General features: G+C 46.9%; 1 protein-coding gene across 2 annotated transcripts in view; it reads right to left on the bottom strand.

The window, feature by feature from the left end:
• Positions 1-18022, bottom strand: part of LOC125039922 (mucin-5AC-like) — a 20927-nt gene extending 2905 nt beyond the window's left edge. Inside the window, exons 1-10 of one of the 2 annotated variants that reach the window (XM_047634290.1) lie at positions 17913-18022; positions 8243-8439; positions 5734-8021; positions 5261-5430; positions 4932-5059; positions 3910-4135; positions 2308-2435; positions 1471-1548; positions 734-904; positions 1-449 (exon numbers count right to left, since the gene is read on the bottom strand). The exon at positions 1-449 is cut by the window's left edge and continues 2905 nt beyond it. In XM_047634290.1, the coding sequence (XP_047490246.1) occupies positions 315-449; positions 734-904; positions 1471-1548; positions 2308-2435; positions 3910-4135; positions 4932-5059; positions 5261-5430; positions 5734-8021; positions 8243-8439; positions 17913-17982 (3591 nt within the window). In that variant the 5' untranslated portion in view covers positions 17983-18022 and the 3' untranslated portion in view covers positions 1-314. The remainder of the gene's footprint in view (positions 450-733; positions 905-1470; positions 1549-2307; positions 2436-3909; positions 4136-4931; positions 5060-5260; positions 5431-5733; positions 8022-8242; positions 8440-17912) is intronic. The other variant, XM_047634291.1, reaches the window with a different exon arrangement.
• Positions 18023-20000: the final 1978 nt, after the last annotated feature.

The following is a 20000-nucleotide window of genomic DNA, read 5'->3' as shown; positions in this document are numbered from 1 at the left end:
AAAGGCAAGAGGGCTGGTGCAACATGCAAGAAAAACCCACACAAGCACCAACTCCTCGTCCTCCTGGTCCTGGCAAGGCAAAGGAGGAAAGCCAATCCCCTTAAAAAATCTTTGGTTTTGGAGGCTGCAGATGACACTCGGGTTCCACTCCTCTTGAAGCAACACTGTGAGCTGATTCTGAAGGTCAAAAACCAAGATCCTCCAAATGTGCACACACACACTCAGAGGGGAAGAGCTGTCCTTGCCACCAGGAACCCTAGGATGATGCCTCCTGTCTAGAAGTCCTCTATGTCCTCCTCTTGAGAGTCCTCATGTCAGAAATTGGTGTCAGGACGTCTCTTGGCATAGGTAGCAGAGGAGCCATAAGGACCGGACCAGTCAGTGCGCCATGAGTCATAGATGTTGATGTTGTAGTTGGGGTTGTAGCCCTTTCCTCTGCTTGAAGGAGGCTGAAGGGGAAAGAAGATCAATTAGGCTCTTTCTTATCCAGCAATTAAAAGTAGTTGTTCTTGATTCCATATTTAACTAATTCCAAATAATCAATGAAAATGATTGATGAAACCAAAGAAAATTTTAAAATTAGTGTAGGATTACAAAGAAGTATTGAAAGCTTCTATAGCAAAAAGTTAAAATGAGAGTAATTTCAGTGGTCACATTATTATTAACAATCACAATATGAGCAGTAAATAAGAATAATAACTCAGATACAACACTCAACCACCTCCTCCCTCACCTTGGCCACCTTCCTGTCAAACTTCTCATTCCAGATGCCCTCCATATCGTAGAGGCCACCCATGTCATATGGCCCGTCAATGCCTGCCATGTGAGCCTTGTTCAGTTCATTCAGCATCTCGGCTGTGAGAGGAACATCATGGCGCTTCTTGACCCTTGCACGGTTCACCAGCTAGAAAAGAAGGGGTTTTAATAGATGGCAAGAAGTGGATAGTGGTTATATATGTTATGCACTATGTGTGTTATTGACTAATTATGTTTTAAGTGACTTGGATATTTTTTTCTTCTTTTTCTTTTCTTTTTTATAGGATGTATGTGCAGTACGACAAGTTGTGTGTAAGATTTTTGTGTGTATATTTCTCTGCGTATATACACATGTATGTTTGCAAGAGCTAGAAATATCAAAATGATATGTAAAACACACAATAATTATCATAGCAATTTGTGATCTTAGAAGTAAAAAAATCTAATTCTATACAAAGAGCAAACATAAACGGAAAATATAAGATATCATACCATCTAGATATATACAGAAAAATACCCCTCAGAGAAATAAGATATACTGAAAAAAATGAAACAATCAAGAAAAGATATATATATGCAGATATACAGAAAATATAAACACTACAAATAAACTATATACAAAATGAGATATATATACACAGAGAGATAAAAACAACTAAACTAATCACAACCAGGAGCAATATCAACAGCACTACACAAGAGCTCGGAACCCACATTGCAATCGTTGAGCATTTCCTCAGTGAGTGGAGCTTCGTTGGGCTTGACAATGTTGCAACAGGTTCGATTCACATACTGGGAAGAACATGCAAGGGAGAGAGAGAGAAAGACAGAGCTTGGGTTAAGGGGCAGGAGAAACATGCAAAGAAAACGGGGTAAGGCAGGTGAAATCTGCAAAAGAAAATGGGGGGTGGGGCAGGTGGACCATGCGTAGAAAATGGGGGTATGCTGGTGACACGTGCAAAGAAAATAGGAAATGAGGAGATACTGAGACATGCATTTTTTTTTTTTTTTTTTTGCTCTTCTATTTTTAAAAGTCCTTTTTTGATATATCTAGAAATACCTTCTTATTTGGGAGGGGCAAGGGAAATATAAGCTTTTGAAATCACTTATTAATTATTATCATTAATATTATTATTATTGTAGCCATTATCATGTCTTCTGCAGAGAGTCAGTGAAATAGTTCATCCAGTAAAAAGGTAGTTATGCAGAGGTGTCATAAAAAAAGATAAATAAGAACAAAAACTAACAAGAAAATTAAAATAAGTCATGCGTTAACAAAAGTTGTCAAGAGTCCCACGAAGAAAACCATTTAGAAGATCTTAGTCAATTAATGCAATTGAATAAAAGAAAACTGATTCATGCTAATTAGCTTTTGGAAAACTAAAAGAGAGAAAAAAAAATATAATAATAACTAACAAAATTACAGAAAAAAATTACAAAAGATAAACAAGCAAACGAAAGATACGAAGGAAAAAAAACAGCAACATGAGAATAAACAGTTGAAATGCTAAAAAATATAATTAACTCAATCGAAAAAACTTGAATACTCACAACAGTAATTCCAAAAATGAGGATGAAGAGGAGGGAAGCCAGTCCTATAACAATGACGGCAATAAGCCACTGAGGAATGAGGTAACCTGAATTTTCTTCTTCTTTCAGTTGCTCTCTCTCGTGCAGAACTGAAAGACAGGGTCAGAGCATGAGGAAAAAATGGAGGTAGATAAAAATAGATTATTTATAATAATGGGGGGGTAATGGGAGGGATAGTTGGAAAATTGGAGATGAAAAAAAATATATAATAATAAAGGGAGGGGTAATTGGGACACTGGAGATAAAAAAAAAAGAAAAAGAAATGCTTATGTTAATGGGAATGATAGCTTGATAAAAAATTGGAGATAAAAAAGAATATTACTCATGATAAAGGGTGAGGAAGCTTGGTATTAGAGTAGAAATAAATAAAGAACTGTTTGTAATAAAGGACTAAGTAGCTGGAACATTGGAGCTAGATAAAATATTACAAGAAAAGGGTAGATAGCATAAAGAAATATGTACAAAAATTATGAAATTCATATTCATTTATTAATTTGTTTGTTCATGGGAGGTTCATGTGAAAAAATGTTAAAACTGGCATTAACAAACAATCAGTTTGAAAAGGCTGTAACTATCTATCTTCTCTACAATTGAGGAAAAAAAAGAAAAGAAAAAAAAAACATATGAACCTACAGGAAGACATTAACAAAATTAATTACATCAATCTTTCAGAAATTCACAAAGTAAAATTCTTTCTGACTAAACAGAGAATTACAGAGTGAAAAACGATAAAAATACAGAGAATAAGCAATGTGAATCAATCTAGTCTTAAAATTCAAAACGATTTAAGAAAATCGATGAAACAAAGACCATTTGATTAATGTCAAAGTGCATGCAGGAAATACTTACACCAAAATGTCAACACTGAGAGCATGGAAGTGAAAAAAATCATTTTAAGGAATACGTAATAAATCTTAATTCATCTATCAATAAAAAAAATCTAAATCTAAATTATTATATAATATATGCTCACCTACTTATTTTCTTTTCATAACCAAAATTTACAAAAAAGGGAAACGAAAAAGAGGGAAACAATATAAATATGATGAACATACGGGAAAAATTAACGCAAAGGAATGAGAGAGAGAGAGAGAGAGAGAGAGAGAGAGAGAGAGAGAGAGAGAGAGAGAGAGAGAGAGAGAGAGAATGGAAAATATAACAAATCAGAAATATTTTTAAGATAAAGAAAAAGCAAAAAAAGAGAAAAAATATATGATGACATACTTAAAAAGAAACAAGAAAAGAAATAACAAAATAAAAAACATATATATAAAAGAAGAAGAAGAAGAAGAAAAAAGAGAGAAAAAAGAAAAGAAAGAAAGAAAGAAAAAAGAAAAAGAAAAGAAAAAAAAAGAAAAAACAAAAAAGAAAGAAAAAAGAAAAGAAAGAAGAAAAAGAGAAAAAAAAGAAAGAAAGAAAAAAAAAACATAAGCGAATATAGAGATATCCTAAGAAAACCAGAAACGAATTCCAAAAACCAAAAAACGAATCCAAAAAACGAATCCCAAAGCAAACCCAGGCCCCCGGACGCGGCCGCACGCCCGTCGCCCGACTCCTCCTCACCTCTGAAATCCGTAGACTTGGGATCGAGAGTGTAATTTCCCAAAAAGTAATCGTTGTTGACCATCTCGCCGTTGACGATGTCCTTGAGGTCGAGCGTGTCGAGTGTGGTCGTGACTTCGATCAGATGCAGAATGTAGTCGACCAGCACAGAGCCCGGGCTGAAGGCGTCGATTTCAACGCCGTCGTACCAGGGGGACAGGGGGCTGTTGCGGAAGAGCATGTCCAGCTGGGGGGGGGGGAGCGATGTGAGTGGGGGTTGTTGTGGGGGTTGGGGGGGGAGGGAAGGGGAAGGGGAAGGGTGGGGAAGAGGAAAGGGGGAGGTGGGGGAGGGAAGGGGAAGGGGAAGGGTGGGGAAGAGGAAAGGAGGAGGTTGGGGAGGGGAAAGGGGAAAGGGAAGAGGAGAGGGGGAAGTGGGGGAGGGAAGGGGAAGGGGAAGGGTGGGGAAGAGGAAAGGGAGAGGTGGGGGAGGGAAGGGGAAGGGGTAGGTTGGGGAAGAGGAAAGGGGGAGGTGGGGGAGGGGAAAGGGGAAAGGGAAGAGGAGAGGGGGAGGTGGGGGAGGGGAGGGGAAGGGGAAGGGTGGGGAAGAGGAAAGAGGGAGGTGGGGGAGGGAAGGGGAAGGGGAAGGGTGGGGAAGAGGAAAGGGGGAGGTGGGGGAGGGGAAAGGGGAAGGGGAAGGGGAAGGGGAAGTTTAGGGAAGGGGTAGGGGAAAGAGGAAGATAGAGGGAAATGGGGGAAGAGAAAGGGGGAGGTAGGGGAGGAGAAAGGGGGAAGTAGGGGAAGGGGAAAGGGTTGAGGCATATTCATTTTTGAAACTCATGGTCAGTGTTCAATTGGTTCACTTTACTTTCATCTCGGGTACGTGGAAATATTTCAGAAACACACACACACACACACACACACACACACACACACACACACACACACACACACACATACACACACACACACACATACACACACACACACACACACACACACACACACACACACACACGCACGCACGCACGCACGCAAGAACTTACCTCCATTTCCACCGTATTGGCGAGCTCCTGCCACTCCGTCGTGTCCCTGTTGGACAGCACAGGGCGCCACTCGGTGCCGTCGATAATCCTGATGGTTGCTGCCAGGCGGCACTTGGACCCACACACACCTGGAAAGGGGTTGTTGTTTTAGTGTTTTACAGGTTTTGGTCTGATGCTGTTTCTTTCTTGTTCTTTTTTTGAGTTTTTTGGATGGGTCGACTTCCTTTTTTTCAATCACTCTCTTTTTTCCACGGGATAATCTTCACGTTCTTTTTATTTTTGTTTATTTTTTTTCTCGCAAACTTTTCTGCTTTTGTTCTAAGTCGTACCTGGAGTTGTTATTCTTGGAGTGGGCGTTGTGGTGGTCGTGGTGGTGGTGGTCGTGGTGCTCGTGGTAGTGGTCGTGCTCTTCGACTTGTCCTTCGCCTTGGGGGCTCCGCCGGCGGGCGTTGCCTCCGTCGTGGGCTTCCAGCCAGTGAACTCCGTGGTCGTCTTTACACTGGAATAAAGAGACCCTTGAACTCAGTATATCATTCAGTAATCTAAGCTTGATGAATAATTTATTGATATAAACTTAATGAATAATTTAATAATTTAAACTTAATAAATCATTTAATCATTTAAATCTTATTTCTTATTTAATAATACAAACTTGATAAAATTATTCCTCAATCTAAACTTAACAGATCATTTAACAATCTAAGCTTATGAACTTATCTAATGATTTAAGCTTAATGAATGCTGTAAGCACCGGTACAAGCCTCGATGAACACCACGACGGCCGACGCGAGAAAGTACTTACGCATCCCAGAGGTTCCTGAAGGTGGGCTTGAAGGGCGGGGGGCCGGAGGCCGGTGGGGCCGTGGGCTTGGGCGTCGTCAGATAGGAAGGGCGGCTTGGGCGGCGCGGGAACACCAAGCCTTTGGGTCCAGGGCTCGCGGTGGTGGTGGTGGTGGTGGTCGAGTCGGAGGAGGAGGAGGAGGAGGAGGAGGAGGAGGAGGAGGAGGAGGAGTCGCCCTCCGAGGAAGGCTTATAGCCCGGAGGCAAGAAGGCGGAGACGTCAACAGCCTGGATCAAGGGAGGCTTCGTCGCGTCCTCCTCTGGTTCCTCGCTGAGCTTGTATCCCGGAGGAAGGAAGTCCGAGATGTCGACGGTCTGAACGACGGGCACCTTCTTGGTGGTGCTGTCGCCGGCCGGCTCCTCCGAGGGCTTGTAGCCTGGAGGCAGGAAGGCCGAGGCATCTACCGCCTCGATGGCCAGGCTCTTCTTGGTGGTGGTCTCAGCAGCGGACTCCTCCGTCGGCTTGTAGCCAGGAGGCAGGAAGGCAGAAATGTCCACAGTCTGGATGACGGGAAGCCTCTGGGTGGTGGCGTCGCTCGGGGGTTCCTCGGAGGGCTTGTAGCCAGGGGGGAGGAAGGCGGACGCATCGACGGTCTTGATCTCGGGGACCAGGGGCGTGGCGCTCTCGCTGGGCGGTTCCTCCGAGGGCTTGAAGCCCGGCGGGAGGAAGGCCGACGGGTCCACAGTGACGATGACCGGAGCCTTCTTCGTGGTCGCCTCGGCCGTCTCCGGCTGCTCCGAGGGCTTGTAGCCCGGGGGCAGGAAGGCGGACACGTCCACCAAGTCTGTGTCGCTGAGCAGTCCGGAAAGGGGACCCTTCTCGGTGGTGGTGGAGGTGGTGGAAGTGGAGGTGGAGTCTGTGCTACTCTGGATGGCCGAGAACAGTTCCAGGAGGTTGGTCTTCTGAGTTGTGGACGTGGAGGTTGTGCTGGAGGACTCTGGGGTCGTCTCCGGCGGGGGAACGGCCTTCTCCGTGGTGGATGTGGACGTGGTCGTGGAGGAAGTGGTCGAGGTGGAGGAGCTGGTCGTGTCCTCCGCCACGAAGCCCGGCGGCAGGAAGGACGAGATGTCGGCCACCTCGACGGCGCCCAGCCTGGCATCGGTGGCCGTGATGGTGTGCCCCTTGGTGTCGATCTCGATGTTGAAGAGGCTCTCGAGGCGCGGCTTGGAGGCCGTCTCCGTGGAGGTGGTGACCGGCGGGCCCTCGGGGAGTCGCGAAGCCTTCTCGGTGGCGCCACTGTCGCTATTGATGTTGGGGAAGAAGTCGTCGAGGCGCTTGGGCGGGCGCGGGGCGGGGGTCGAGGAGGAGGCCTGGCCGGGCAGGATGGCCGGCGCGACGTCCACCGTTTCGTGGATGTCGGAGAGCGAGCGGCGGGTGGTCGTCTCCTGCGCCTCCTCGATGGTTTCAGGAGCGGGGAACGACGTGGAGGAGGTCGTGGTTCGGGCGGTTGAAGAGGAGGCGAAGGACGGGGCAGGAGGGCCCACTGGCGGCAGGCGCGTCGTGGGGCCGACGCCCTCGCTCACGCTCACGCTGTGCGACGTCTGCACGGACGCCACCACGACGGAGCTCTCGGTCGAGTTGGTCACGCGCACCTCCACGCTGGGCCGCGCGGCGTCGCGCTCCTCGTCGCGCCCCACGGAGAAGGGGGCGGGGCTTTGCAGCACGCGGCTGTCGCGGTTGTTGTCGTCGCCGGCGCCCGACAGGCTGTTGGTGAGCGGCGGCGGCGGAGGCTCGTCCTGCGACTTCTGCTTGAGGCTCGCGATCAGCTGCGACAGCGTCGAGTACCTGCCCGCCGCGCTGTTGCTGCCGTCGTCGCCGTCGCCGCCGTCGCTGCTGGGGCGTCGCGGCAGCGCAGGCCGGCGCGTGGTGCGCGTGGAGTCGCGCGGGGAGTCGCGCGAGGCGAAGCGGAAGGGCTTGGCGGTGGTGGGCTGCGTGGGCCGCGTGGAGGGCTCCGTCGGGCGGGTGGAGGGCTCCGTCTGCCGGGTCGGGGGGTCGAGCGGCCCGAGGTCGCTCTCGGTGCCGTTCTGGTCGTCATAGTAGTCGTAGTAGTAGTCATAGTAGTAGTAGTCGTCGTAGTTCCCGGGGGCGGCGTTGTCGTCGACGGGCTCGGCGAGGGACGGCGCGGGCGTCGTGAACCTCAGGTTCAACGCGGGAGACGCGGCGGACGGCGACGACGCCTGGCTGGCCGCGGGTAAGTTGGTGGGGTCGGCGCTGGACGCCTGAGGGCGCCGGAAGCGGTCCACGCGGTCCTACATGAACAGGAGGGAAGGGGAAGTTAAAACAACAACAGCATCAACAAACAGCAACAACAATAACAAACACTGTTCTGATAGTTCTATCAGGCTATGAATTAATACACATATTTACTGTATATAAACACACACATCTGCAAGTAAGTCCTGTACACACGTACGCCCAAATATACTCATACACACACCCGCACCTAAGCGCAGGTCCTCCTCCAACTCACCTGAGGAATGAAGGTGATCCTCGAGCCGGTGCGGCTGTTGTCTGGTCGCTTCGTCTCGAACCTGAATCTCGAGGGCGGCTCCGTCGGCTCCGCAGAGAGGGAGGGCTGGGCGGGGGGGCTCGGGGCTCCTCCCTCGGAAAGCTGGAGGGCCCTGACGAAGGCGTTGAGGGTCCCTGTGCTCACGGAGCGGGCGTCGGCTGCGCGGGAGAGGAGAGAAGCGCTCGGATTAGGGGCGGGGACGGAAACAGTTATAGACATCTGCTTCTAAACCTCAAAATGAGCAGATAAGTGGACAGACAGACAGATAGATAAATAAATCAACAAATAGACAAATGGACAGCTGTGTTACTCTATGAATGTGCTCTTAACAACAATACGTTATCATATCTCTATGTTATCATCATTCCCAGGATCATCACTATTATTCTCACTGGCATCATTCTCCACCCAAATTAGTATCATTCGCAGAAATCAACACATAAAATGGACACCCAACAGACAAACCTTGAAACAAAACAAACAAACAGAAACTCCATCCCAATCAAGATATCCTCGATCCCCCTAAAATTGGCGTGCCCCAAATACCAGACCCCCCCCCCCCCCTTAAAAAAAAAAAAAAAAAAACACGCAACCCCTTAATAATTAGACCCTTAAAAAAAAAAAAAAAAAAAAAAAAACTACACATATTACACGACCAGCATTGCACGACCCCCAAAATTGCAAGCACGTGACCGGTCCAGCCTCGGCCTCGTGACCCCGTCTGTGCAAGTGATTGTTATGGGGAGGAGGGGTCGGGGGAGGAGGAGGGGTAGGAGGGTGGAGAGAGAGAGAGGATTAGGATTAGGAGGAGAAGGAGGATTAAGAGGATTAGGATTAGGAAGAGGAGGAGAAGAAGAAAAAGAAGAGGAAGTAGAAGGAGGAGGAGGAGGAGGAGGAGGAGGAGGAGGAAGAGAAGGAGGAATATGAGGAGGGAAAAGTAGAACAGACGAATGATTAGAAGAAGAAAGAAGAAATAGAAGATTTGGTGTTTTTGTTCTTGCCTCTCTTTCAAGTTTATCTTACGTAGAGAGAAGTTAATTACGAGAAATATCCATTAAAAACACCTTTTACTTTGCACGATATCGGTTTCATCATGGGAAGCCGTTATTGCACAAAATGACGTCATTATTACAACATGGTTTAAGTTCCCGTTTGAGCAGTTAAGTAAAGTCTCTCTTTCTTTCTTTCTTTCTTTCTTTCTTTCTGTCTGCCTCTCTCTCTCTCCTTTACCTTTCTCTTTCCCTTCTCCTTCCCTGTCCTTATCGCTCTCGGTTTCTATCTCCCCTTATCTCTTCCTCTCCTTCAGTCTCCCTATTTTCCTATCCTTCTCCCTTACTCCTCCCATTTACCTCTCCTCCTTCCTTCCCTCCACCTCCCTCTCCTTCTCCCCTTCCCTCTCCCCCTTCCTTCCCTCCGCCTCCCTCTCCTTCTCCCCTTCCCTCTCCTCCTTCCTTCCTTCCCTCCACCTCCCTCTCCTTCTCCCCTTGCCTCTCCTCCTTCCTTCCCTCCGCCTCCCTCTCCATCTCCCCTTCCCTCTCCTCCTTCCTTCCCTCCACCTCCCTCTCCTTCTCCCCTTCCCTCTCCCCCTTCCTTCCCTCCGCCTCCCTCTCCTTCTCCCCTTCCCTCTCCTCCTTCCTTCCTTCCCTCCACCTCCCTCTCCTTCTCCCCTTGCCTCTCCTCCTTCCTTCCCTCCGCCTCCCTCTCCATCTCCCCTTCCCTCTCCTCCTTCCTTCCCTCCACCTCCCTCTCCTTCTCCCCTTCCCTCTCCCCCTTCCTTCCCTCCGCCTCCCTCTCCTTCTCCCCTTCCCTCTCCTCCTTCCTTCCTTCCCTCCACCTCCCTCTCCTTCTCCCCTTGCCTCTCCTCCTTCCTTCCCTCCGCCTCCCTCTCCATCTCCCCTTCCCTCTCCTCCTTCCTTCCCTCCACCTCCCTCTCCTTCTCCCCTTCCCTCTCCCCCTTCCTTCCCTCCGCCTCCCTCTCCTTCTCCCCTTCCCTCTCCTCCTTCCTTCCTTCCCTCCACCTCCCTCTCCTTCTCCCCTTGCCTCTCCTCCTTCCTTCCCTCCGCCTCCCTCTCCATCTCCCCTTCCCTCTCCTCCTTCCTTCCCTCCGCCTCCCTCTCCTTCTCCCCTTCCCTCTTCTCCTTCCTTCCCTCCGCCTCCCTCTCCATCTCCCCTTCCCTCTCCTCCTTCCTTCCCTCCACCTCCCTCTCCTTCTCCCCTTGCCTCTCCTCCTTCCTTCCCTCCGCCTCCCTCTCCATCTCCCCTTCCCTCTCCTCCTTCCTTCCCTCCGCCTCCCTCTCCTTCTCCCCTTCCCTCTCCTCCTTCCTTCCCTCCGCCTCCCTCTCCTTCTCCCCTTCCCTCTTCTCCTTCCTTCCCTCTGCCTCCCTCTCCATCTCCCCTTGCCTCTCCTCCTTCCTTCCCTCCGCCTCCCTCTCCTTCTCCCCTTCCCTCTCCTCCTTCCTTCCCTCCGCCTCCCTCTCCTTCTCCCCTTCCCTCTTCTCCTTCCTTCCCTCTGCCTCCCTCTCCATCTCCCCTTGCCTCTCCTCCTTCCTTCCCTCCGCCTCCCTCTCCTTCTCCCCTTCCCTCTCCTCCTTCCTTCCCTCCGCCTCCCTCTCCTTCTCCCCTTCCCTCTCCTCCTTCCTTCCTTCCCTCCACCTCCCTCTCCTTCTCCCCTTGCCTCTCCTCCTTCCTTCCCTCCGCCTCCCTCTCCATCTCCCCTTCCCTCTCCTCCTTCCTTCCCTCCGCCTCCCTCTCCTTCTCCCCTTCCCTCTTCTCCTTCCTTCCCTCCGCCTCCCTCTCCATCTCCCCTTCCCTCTCCTCCTTCCTTCCCTCCACCTCCCTCTCCTTCTCCCCTTGCCTCTCCTCCTTCCTTCCCTCCGCCTCCCTCTCCATCTCCCCTTCCCTCTCCTCCTTCCTTCCCTCCGCCTCCCTCTCCTTCTCCCCTTCCCTCTCCTCCTTCCTTCCCTCCGCCTCCCTCTCCTTCTCCCCTTCCCTCTTCTCCTTCCTTCCCTCTGCCTCCCTCTCCATCTCCCCTTGCCTCTCCTCCTTCCTTCCCTCCGCCTCCCTCTCCTTCTCCCCTTCCCTCTCCTCCTTCCTTCCCTCCGCCTCCCTCTCCTTCTCCCCTTCCCTCTCCTCCTTCCTTCCCTCTGCCTCCCTCTCCATCTCCCCTCCCTCTCCTTCTCCCCTTCCCTCTCCTCCTTCCTTCCCTCCGCCTCCCTCTCCTTCTCCCCTTCCCTCTCCTCCTTCCTTCCCTCCACCTCCCTCTCCTTCTCCCCTTCCCTCTCCTCTTTCCTTCCCTCCGCTTCCCTCTCCTTCTCCCCTTCCCTCTCCTCCTTCCTTCCCTCCGCCTCCCTCTCCATCTCCCCTTCCCTCTCCTCCTTCCTTCCCTCCGCCTCCCTCTCCTTCTCCCCTTCCCTCTCCTCCTTCCTTCCCTCCGCCTCCCTCTCCTTCCTCCCCTTCCCTCTCCTCCTTCCTTCCTTCCCTCCACCTCCCTCCCCTTCCCTCTCCTCTTTCATTCCCTCCACCTCCCTCCCCTTCCCTCTCCGTCACTCTATTTTCTCAAGTGACAAGAGTACACTTAGCCATCCACATTCTCTCTCGTGCATGACTGTTGAATCAGTTGCAATAACACGTTGTATCTTTTGGCTTTATTTCTGTAAGTTTGTTTTCACTTTTTTATTATTATTTATGTTTATTAATTCATTTATTCGTTATTATTATTATTATCATTATATATTTTTTTTTATATACATACATATAAATCTATTTCTTCTTCTTCTTCTGATAAAGTTGTCTGTGACTTGTGTTGCGTGTAGAAATTCGCCTGTGGTTTCTTTGTGATTTCTGTGGTTCTTCTTATATACTATTTTCTCTTTTTTCTTTCTTATTTTTTACTGCTTTGCTCGGTATTGTGCTTTTAAAAGGAAACGGAGAGTGTGAGTTGACGAAAAGTGTACATGGAAAGAAAACGTAAAAGAAAGAGAGAAAGTAAGAGAAAGAGAGGAGTAACAAGGAATAATAAACATAAGTAATAATAACACAACGGAGACCAACAGGTAACCAATCACAGAGAGAAGAGGAGAGAGGCGTTTTGAAGCCCGAATGAACCGAAGCGGTCGGCCTCTCGAAATGGCCCTCGATCACAGGCCTCCGAGTCGGCTATTTTCAGTCCTCCCTTGCTTTATTTACGCCGTCCTTTCCATTCCATTCGCCTCCTTCTCCTTCTTTGTTTGAAATTTGGTACCTTCTTTTTTCTTTCTTTCTTCTCCTTATTTTGTTCTTCTTTCTCTTCTTCTTCTCCTTCTTTTTCTCCCTCTTTCTTCTTTTTTTGTATCTTTCCCCAACCCTACTCTGCTTCTACCTTCTATCTTCTTCATCAATCCTCTGCTGCCCCCCCCCCTCTCTCTCTCTCTCTCTCTCTCTCTCTCTCTCTCTCTCTCTCTCTCTCTCTCTCTCTCTCTCTCTCTCTCTCTAATGCTGATGAGTAATAGATAAGGACCGAAGAAACGGAAGAAACAGACGAAGAAAACTAAAATGACGAATAAAAACAAACACAAAAACAAAAACAAAACTAACCAACCAACGGAATAAATCAACATGACTAAAATTTAAAAATCCAAAATGAAAAAGAGAAAGAAGAAACATTCGAAAAGCAAATACTTCTTGTCACTAAGTTCCCGACGTGTCACCCAGCGTCTGTCAATCAAGGATGGAAAATGGACACGCAATCTGACGAGAGAAATGTTTAAGGAAAAGAAAGGAAAAGTGACAGGAGGGGGGGGATGGGGGGAAATGGGTGTGAAAGGGTGTGTGAGATGTGGGAGGGAGGAAGAAAAGGAGGGAGCAAAAGGTGAGGGAGAAAGCGAGAGAAAGAGAGAAGAGAGGAAGAGAGAGAGAGAGGGGGGGGGGGGAGAGCAGAAGAGAAGAGAAGAGAAAAGAAGATAAAGAGAGAACAGAAGAGAAGAGAAGAGAGAGAAGAGAAGAGAAGAGAGAGGAGAGGAGAGAAGAGAGAGTGAGTCAGCCTCCGTGACCGCAACGAACGCTTAAACACCGTACTCAAGGTGACATGCCTGCTCGTTCCGACTTCGAAAAATATCACCATCTCAAAATGACAAACCATTTTCATTTTTTTTTTCTTCTCATGCTTCAGATGTATCCGCGTACAAAAAAAACACATTCCTCGGCGGGTGATCGGCTCACCGTTCCCGCTCTTAAGTGGCATTTTGATCACGCTACTATAGAAAGGTTAAGCATTCGAAAAGAGGCGAAGCGAGAGAACGCGAAACCGAGAAGCGAGTGGCGGTTACGACCGTTAAAATACTGGAAATGTCTCTTTCTCACGCGCGGTTTGAAAATTTGAATGCATTCTCTTTGAAGGCAACGGCTTCCTCTTTCCCTTCCTCTCTGTTTCTCCTTCTCTCTCTCCCTCCTTACCCCTTTCTCGCTCTTTCTCTTTCTCTCTCCCTCTTTCCTGCCTTCTCTCCACCTCTCTCTATCCCTCTCTCTCTTTCCTTCCTTCTCTCCACCTCTCTCTATCCCTCTCCCTTTCTCCCTTTTTTCCTCCCCCTTTCTGTTCTCCGACAGAGTGGTTCCTCTCGTACAGATATTTGCGAAGGATTTTGGACACGTACGAGTAAAATGTCCGATCCGCCCAACTCAGCGGAACTAGAATACCAGTTCAGGTTTCGAGCAAAATGAGTAAAATTGATCTGCTCTCATTACACAAACGGGAAAGTAAGTCTTAGGCAAGAGCCACGGTGTGCCCGCCTGTCAGGGACGAAAAGCCATATGGTCTTGCATTAAAGAACACCCCCGACTTCCGAGCTGAGGAAGACCTTCATCTACGTTAAGGAAAAAAAGGAAAATCTGCATGAATGCGGAACTTGATGTATCGCTGCCATTATCACGCAGGTATTAAAAGGCAAAAAAGTATATAAACCTATCAATCACTCTCCCTTTTTCCCGCCAGATCACACTCAAAGCGGAATTGTGGTCTTGCGAAGGAGGCCAGCCGGGTCCTGGTCAGCTAATATCAAGAGGCCGTGGGTTCGCACTCCACTTTGGAAAGGTCAGAAAAGGTCAAAGGGCGTGTCCACGGCGTTGCCACACGGCCTGGCAACAGCTGTCCGCGCGCCGAGAACATTTGTCTTTCGTTAACTTTTTTTTTCATATTCGCATGCCAATCAAAGAATCTGGAAAATACCCTCCCCCCCTTTTTTTTTGGGGGGGGGGGGGCAAGACCAATTACGTTTTCAGGAATCTAATGTATGTCCTATCCAACCTCATACTCTCTCCCTCACTCTCACTCTTTATCTCTCTTTCTCTCTCTCTCTCTCTCTCTCTCTCTCTCTCTCTCTCTCTCTCTCTCTCTCTCTCTCTCTCCTTCCCTCTCTCTCTCTCTCTCTCTCTCTCTCTCTCTCTCTCTCTCTCTCTCTCTCTCTCTCTCTCTCTCTCTCTCTCTCCCTCTCTCTCCTTCTCTCTCCTTCTCTCTCTCTCTCTCCCTCTCTCTCCTTCTCTCTCTCTCTCTCCCTCTCTCTCCTTCCCTCTCTCTCTCTCTCTCTCTCTCTCTCTCTCTCTCTCTCTCTCTCTCTCTCTCTCTCTCCTCTCTCTCTCTCTCTCTCCCTCCCTCTCTCTCTCTCTCCTTCCCCCCCCCCCCCCCCCTCTCTCTCTCTCTCTCTCTCTCTCTCTCTCTCTCTCTCTCTCTCTCTCTCTCTCTCTCTCTCTCTCTCCTTCCCTCTCTCTCTCTCTCTCTCTCTCTCTCTCTCTCTCTCTCTCTCTCTCTCTCTCTCTCTCTCTCTCTCTCTCTCTCTCTCACTATTTATCTCTCTTTCCCTCTCTCTCTTTCTTTATGCTCTCCCTCTTTTACACTAAACACAGTATCACTTGCAGCACCACTTATATATGTAGAAAAAAACCTCTTGCAATCCAAGGTTATAACAAGTTAGCATGACTATTTACTAAAAGATTTCTTTGCAAATTGCATGTTCCACTTGCTTACTGGAGCATGGGGCTTGCAATGTAACTTTGGGCAAGGCATAAGCTCAAGTATTCGCCCGCGTATGGGAGCTCCCTTATAAGGAATAAGGAATGCACTAATAATACACTTATAAGGAGGTATAGGAATACACTTATTACGAATATACTTATACTACACTTATAAGGAATGCACTTTACATAATACCTATTGAAATATCTACTTCTCACACCCTTAAAATAAAACAAGATTAACCGCTTGGGTAATAAGACAAATAAAAAATGAAAAAATAAACAAAACACAAGAGATTAAAAGAAGATAAACAAAAAGACGAGAAATTAAAAGAGGAAAAAGCCATCACACTCTCACGTCAACAAACAAAACACTGACATTAAGATACCTTAAAAAACAAAAAACAAAAAAAACATTTTATAACGGGTAACTCCCCCCCCCCCCCCACACTACAAACGTTAAAAAGGACATGGCAGGAAATTAGTCACTAACATACAAGTGCATCACGTATAATAAATATTACCGAAAAAATGACTTGAGAGAAAAACGTGCCATGTAATTATAACGGAACAGACACCTGGCATTGTTTTATCAAGTCATCGTAAGAGCTTATAAGGATATATCAAATTTGCTTTGTGAAGCCTAATTGCACAAACGGACGACGAGGAAATGAACTGCTGTCAAGTGCTAATCGCCTTATCATTCTGTTCTGTGTCTAATATTCTTAAGAACAAGATAAATACCCTAGTCGCCTCTCTGGCAACAAAGGCAATATAAATCAACAAATGAATAGAAATATAATCAACATGAATGCAACAACTCAAGCGCAAAGTGCCGCAATACCTATTCTCATTCTTAATGCTGTTCCCCCCTGTTTTCCCTTTTAATTATTTCACTCGTTGAGAAACAATGGAAGAAGTAGCGGAGAGGTTATATGGAGCAGAACAAATGACTCCTTACATGCCTCGCCTCTTTCGCAATGGCAGCGAAAGGGAGGAATGGGGAGTGAGGGAGGAGAAGAGCGGCTTCTCATTCATGCTTATGCGCTTGTCTCCTGTGGTCTCCGTCTCTTTCTGGCGTCTCTGTTTTTGCCTGTCTGTCTGTTTGTGTCCTCCTCCTCCCTCCTCCCTCTCCCTTTCCTCTTCCTTCTTCCTTCTCATCCTCCTCCGCCCTTCCTCTCTCCCTCTTCCTTCTTCTTCTCCATCTCCCTTTCCTTTCCCCATTTCCTTTCCCACATAAAACAACAAACAAATATGTCGTAACAGTGAAATGAAGATATGTTGCACTGCCCCCTCATCAATATGCATCCTTTCATTAACCACGCGTCCTACATACTCAAAACATATTTCTACTGCCCTACCAGGGCCCCTGAAAAGCGCTGTCTTATCTCGGGATGCGCTTAAGAAACAAGGTAAGTGTCAACTGCCTGGTACTTTGTTATGTCTCATTATGAGAGACAACTCTCAAAGACGGATTGAGTGTGTATTTGAGTGCGTGAAGTGCTTTAGTTTACGAAGGGTTTATAGTATAAGTGTATATGTGTTTAAAGTCAATGCGGGAGTTACTATGGTGATGAAAGGCCAGGGCGAAAAATACGGGGATTTCAACGCTCCTTAAGTACGTATCCGAAAACAGGGTATTCTCGCCGTAGAGTTTTGTGGCGTTTGGGAATAGACTCGCACGAAACGCATTTTACAAATGAAAAGCAATTATATAAATGAATACAAATTTATATATATATGTATATATACATATACACACACAGATGCACACACACAGAAGTATAAATTGTGTGTATGTATGTATATATATATATATATATATATATATATATATATATATATATATATATATATATATATATAACATGTTACACTGCAAATACGCTCCCGGAGTTGACAATACGCAAAATATAAAAAAATAACAGCAGTTGCTAATAGAAAGTTCTTCACAATTACTCTAAAAAACAACAAAACCTTCTACGCGAGAGACAGAGAAAAAAGGCGTGACTCAATTGCCTCGAATGAAGTTCGAATGTTCTCGAGCGATAGATCAAATAAACGTAATTATATTGTTCTAGATTGTTAATCCCTTTCGTATTGTTTAGTCATTTCTCTCGACAATCAATTTCGTTCCGTCGTCTATTCCGTTTCATCAGCGTTAATTATGTCGTCTTCCTTCATTCACTTTCATTTTCACTATCACTTGCACCTTCGCGACTTTCTCCCACGTCTTCCGTGTCTCGATGTCACTATCACGTGCCAGTTTTGTCACCATTATCGATATCCTCTTCCTCCTGGTCAATTTCAGTGTCTTTTTCACTGTCAGTTTTATGATCACTCCAAATCCTCAATCACAGACTCACTTTCACCATCCTAAATTACACATTTTCACCATCACAGTTTGTTTTCTAATTTTCACTGTACTGCTCATTTATACTCAGCATCACAATCTCACCTTCACTATCCCGATAAATTCTATTCACTAACACAGTCTCACATTCACCATTAACCACACACGTTCACCATCCTAATCTTCCTCTCTCTCATTACCCTGTACAATCACACTCACCATCGTAACCTCCCTCACTCTCACCCTCCCCATCACCCGTTCATTACCGCCGACCTCCCTTTCACTGCGCGGACGTACCTGCTTGGCCATCGGCGCAAAGGGCTCCGAAGCCGACCGCCATCACCGTCACCACGAGCCACCGCATCATACCTGGAAATAACACAAGAAAGAAAAATCCGTTAATGGCAGTTCATTTTCTAACTATCACGTTATAAAATAATTAAAGTCATAACGGTATTGAAACAACAGAATTAACAATTCAGTTTCATTCAAAGAACAGAATTGACGAGGTAAATGGTACTCGACACCATTCGAGTCTCCGTTAATACGGTTATAAAATTAATGGCACCAAAGCGTCGTATAAGTGACTAAGTGAACGTGTTTTATCAAATTGGTAATAAGTAATGACTTGGCGTTTTTAAAGTGGTGTCTGTCTGCTTGCTAAATCGAAGCGTTAAAAGTATGTATAAAAAAAAACATAATGTTGATGATAATATGGTACACATTTTTTGTTCGGATAATCTCGTGTTTATTCTTACGTTCATTGGTTTATCTGTTAGTTTAAAAACAACAACAAAAATCTCTGTTTGACCATTCTTCCCTCTCTCTCTCTCTCTCTCTCCTTTCCTTTCCCTCTCCATCTCCTACGATATATTCCTCTCCCTCTCCCCCTTCCCCATTCCCTTCACCCTCCCTCCTCCCCTCCCTTCCTCCTCTCCTCCTCCCCTTCCTCCCTCCTCCTCTCCCTCCCTTCCTCCCTCCTTTCCTCCCTTCCTCCCTCCTCCTCTCCCTCCCTGCCTCCCTCCTCTCCCCTCACTCCCCTCTCCCTCCCTCCTTCCCTAACCTCGCCTGCTCCGGCTGACGAAATCCTAAAGAACTCTCGAAGGCTGATATGAGAACTCCAGCGAGTTACCGGTTAACCTTATTGCCACACAGGTTATTAACTGATCGTTCTGGACACTTGTAACGCTGGGAATCTTTATAACAACAAGTAATGATAATTCATCACTGGTCCAGTTTTATGAGTTCTCTTTCTCTTTCTCTCTCTCTTTGTGTCTCTCGCTTTATTTTTCTATTTCGTTCTCCTCTTCTTCTCTTCTTCTTCTTTTTTTCAAACCATATCTCACAAACTCCAAGAAAAAAATTAATAAACTCACACATTCCGAACGGTAACTGGAAAACAGACGCACAAAAAATCAAGAACAAAAACAGAGAGAGGGAGAGAGGGGGGGGGGGGAGAAGAGGAGAGAAAAAAACTGGATAACTTTTGGAGGTTGTTGAAGAGTTAGCCATGAACTTTTGCTGGCGGTGCGATGGTAGAATTGGGCTGGGGTGGAGGGGGGGAGGGATGGGGGAGAGAGGGAGAGGGAGTGGGAGAGATAAGGAGATATATATAGAGAGAGATAGGGAAATATATATATGTGTGTGTATATATATATATATATATATATATAGAGAGAGAGAGGGAGGGAGGGAGGGAGGGAGGGAAGGAGGGAGGGAGGGAGAGATAGATAGATAGATAGAGAGGGAAAAGAAACAGAAATAGAAACAGAGACAAGACAAAGACAGAGAAACAAACAAAAACACTGAGAAAACAACAACAGAAAGTGAGAGATAATAGCTCATCCGATAACCCCCCCCCCGACCCCCCCCAGCCCGATTTCGTGACGTACACATATATAATCTACATAAAGATTGAGGCACCAGCGCCATCTATTGCCGGACGTCAAAGGTGAAAGTATTTCCCGCCGCCGCCATTAAGCATGAAATTTGTGAGACGCATTCCCTTACTTCTTTTTTTTCTCTCTCTCTCTCTCCTTCTCTTTGTTTCTCTTTTTCAACGTCGTTGTTAAGAATTAAATTTGCGCGATCGGTCCCCCCTCCTCTTTTTTTTTTTTTTTTCTTTATTTCCCGCCTTCGTTCAAGAAATGAATTTGTCAGACGCATTTCTTTATTCACTTTTTTTTTCTTCTTTTCTGAGGCGATGCGAACGCCATCTATTTGCCAAATCTTGTCGCCGCAACTGATGCAATTTTCGTTACTTATTCATGGCGTGGGAAATGTGGTTTGTGTTTTAAGTGTGAAATGTTTTTTTAAATTTTTGTCGCTGTAGTTTCTCTTGTTTCCTCCTTCACAATTTTTTTTTTCTTTCCTTTACTTATTATC

The sequence above is a fragment of the Penaeus chinensis genome, chromosome 28 (genome assembly GCF_019202785.1).
Source record: "Penaeus chinensis breed Huanghai No. 1 chromosome 28, ASM1920278v2, whole genome shotgun sequence".
Taxonomy (NCBI): domain Eukaryota; kingdom Metazoa; phylum Arthropoda; class Malacostraca; order Decapoda; family Penaeidae; genus Penaeus; species Penaeus chinensis.
This window is presented reverse-complemented; position numbering and strand designations above follow the sequence as displayed.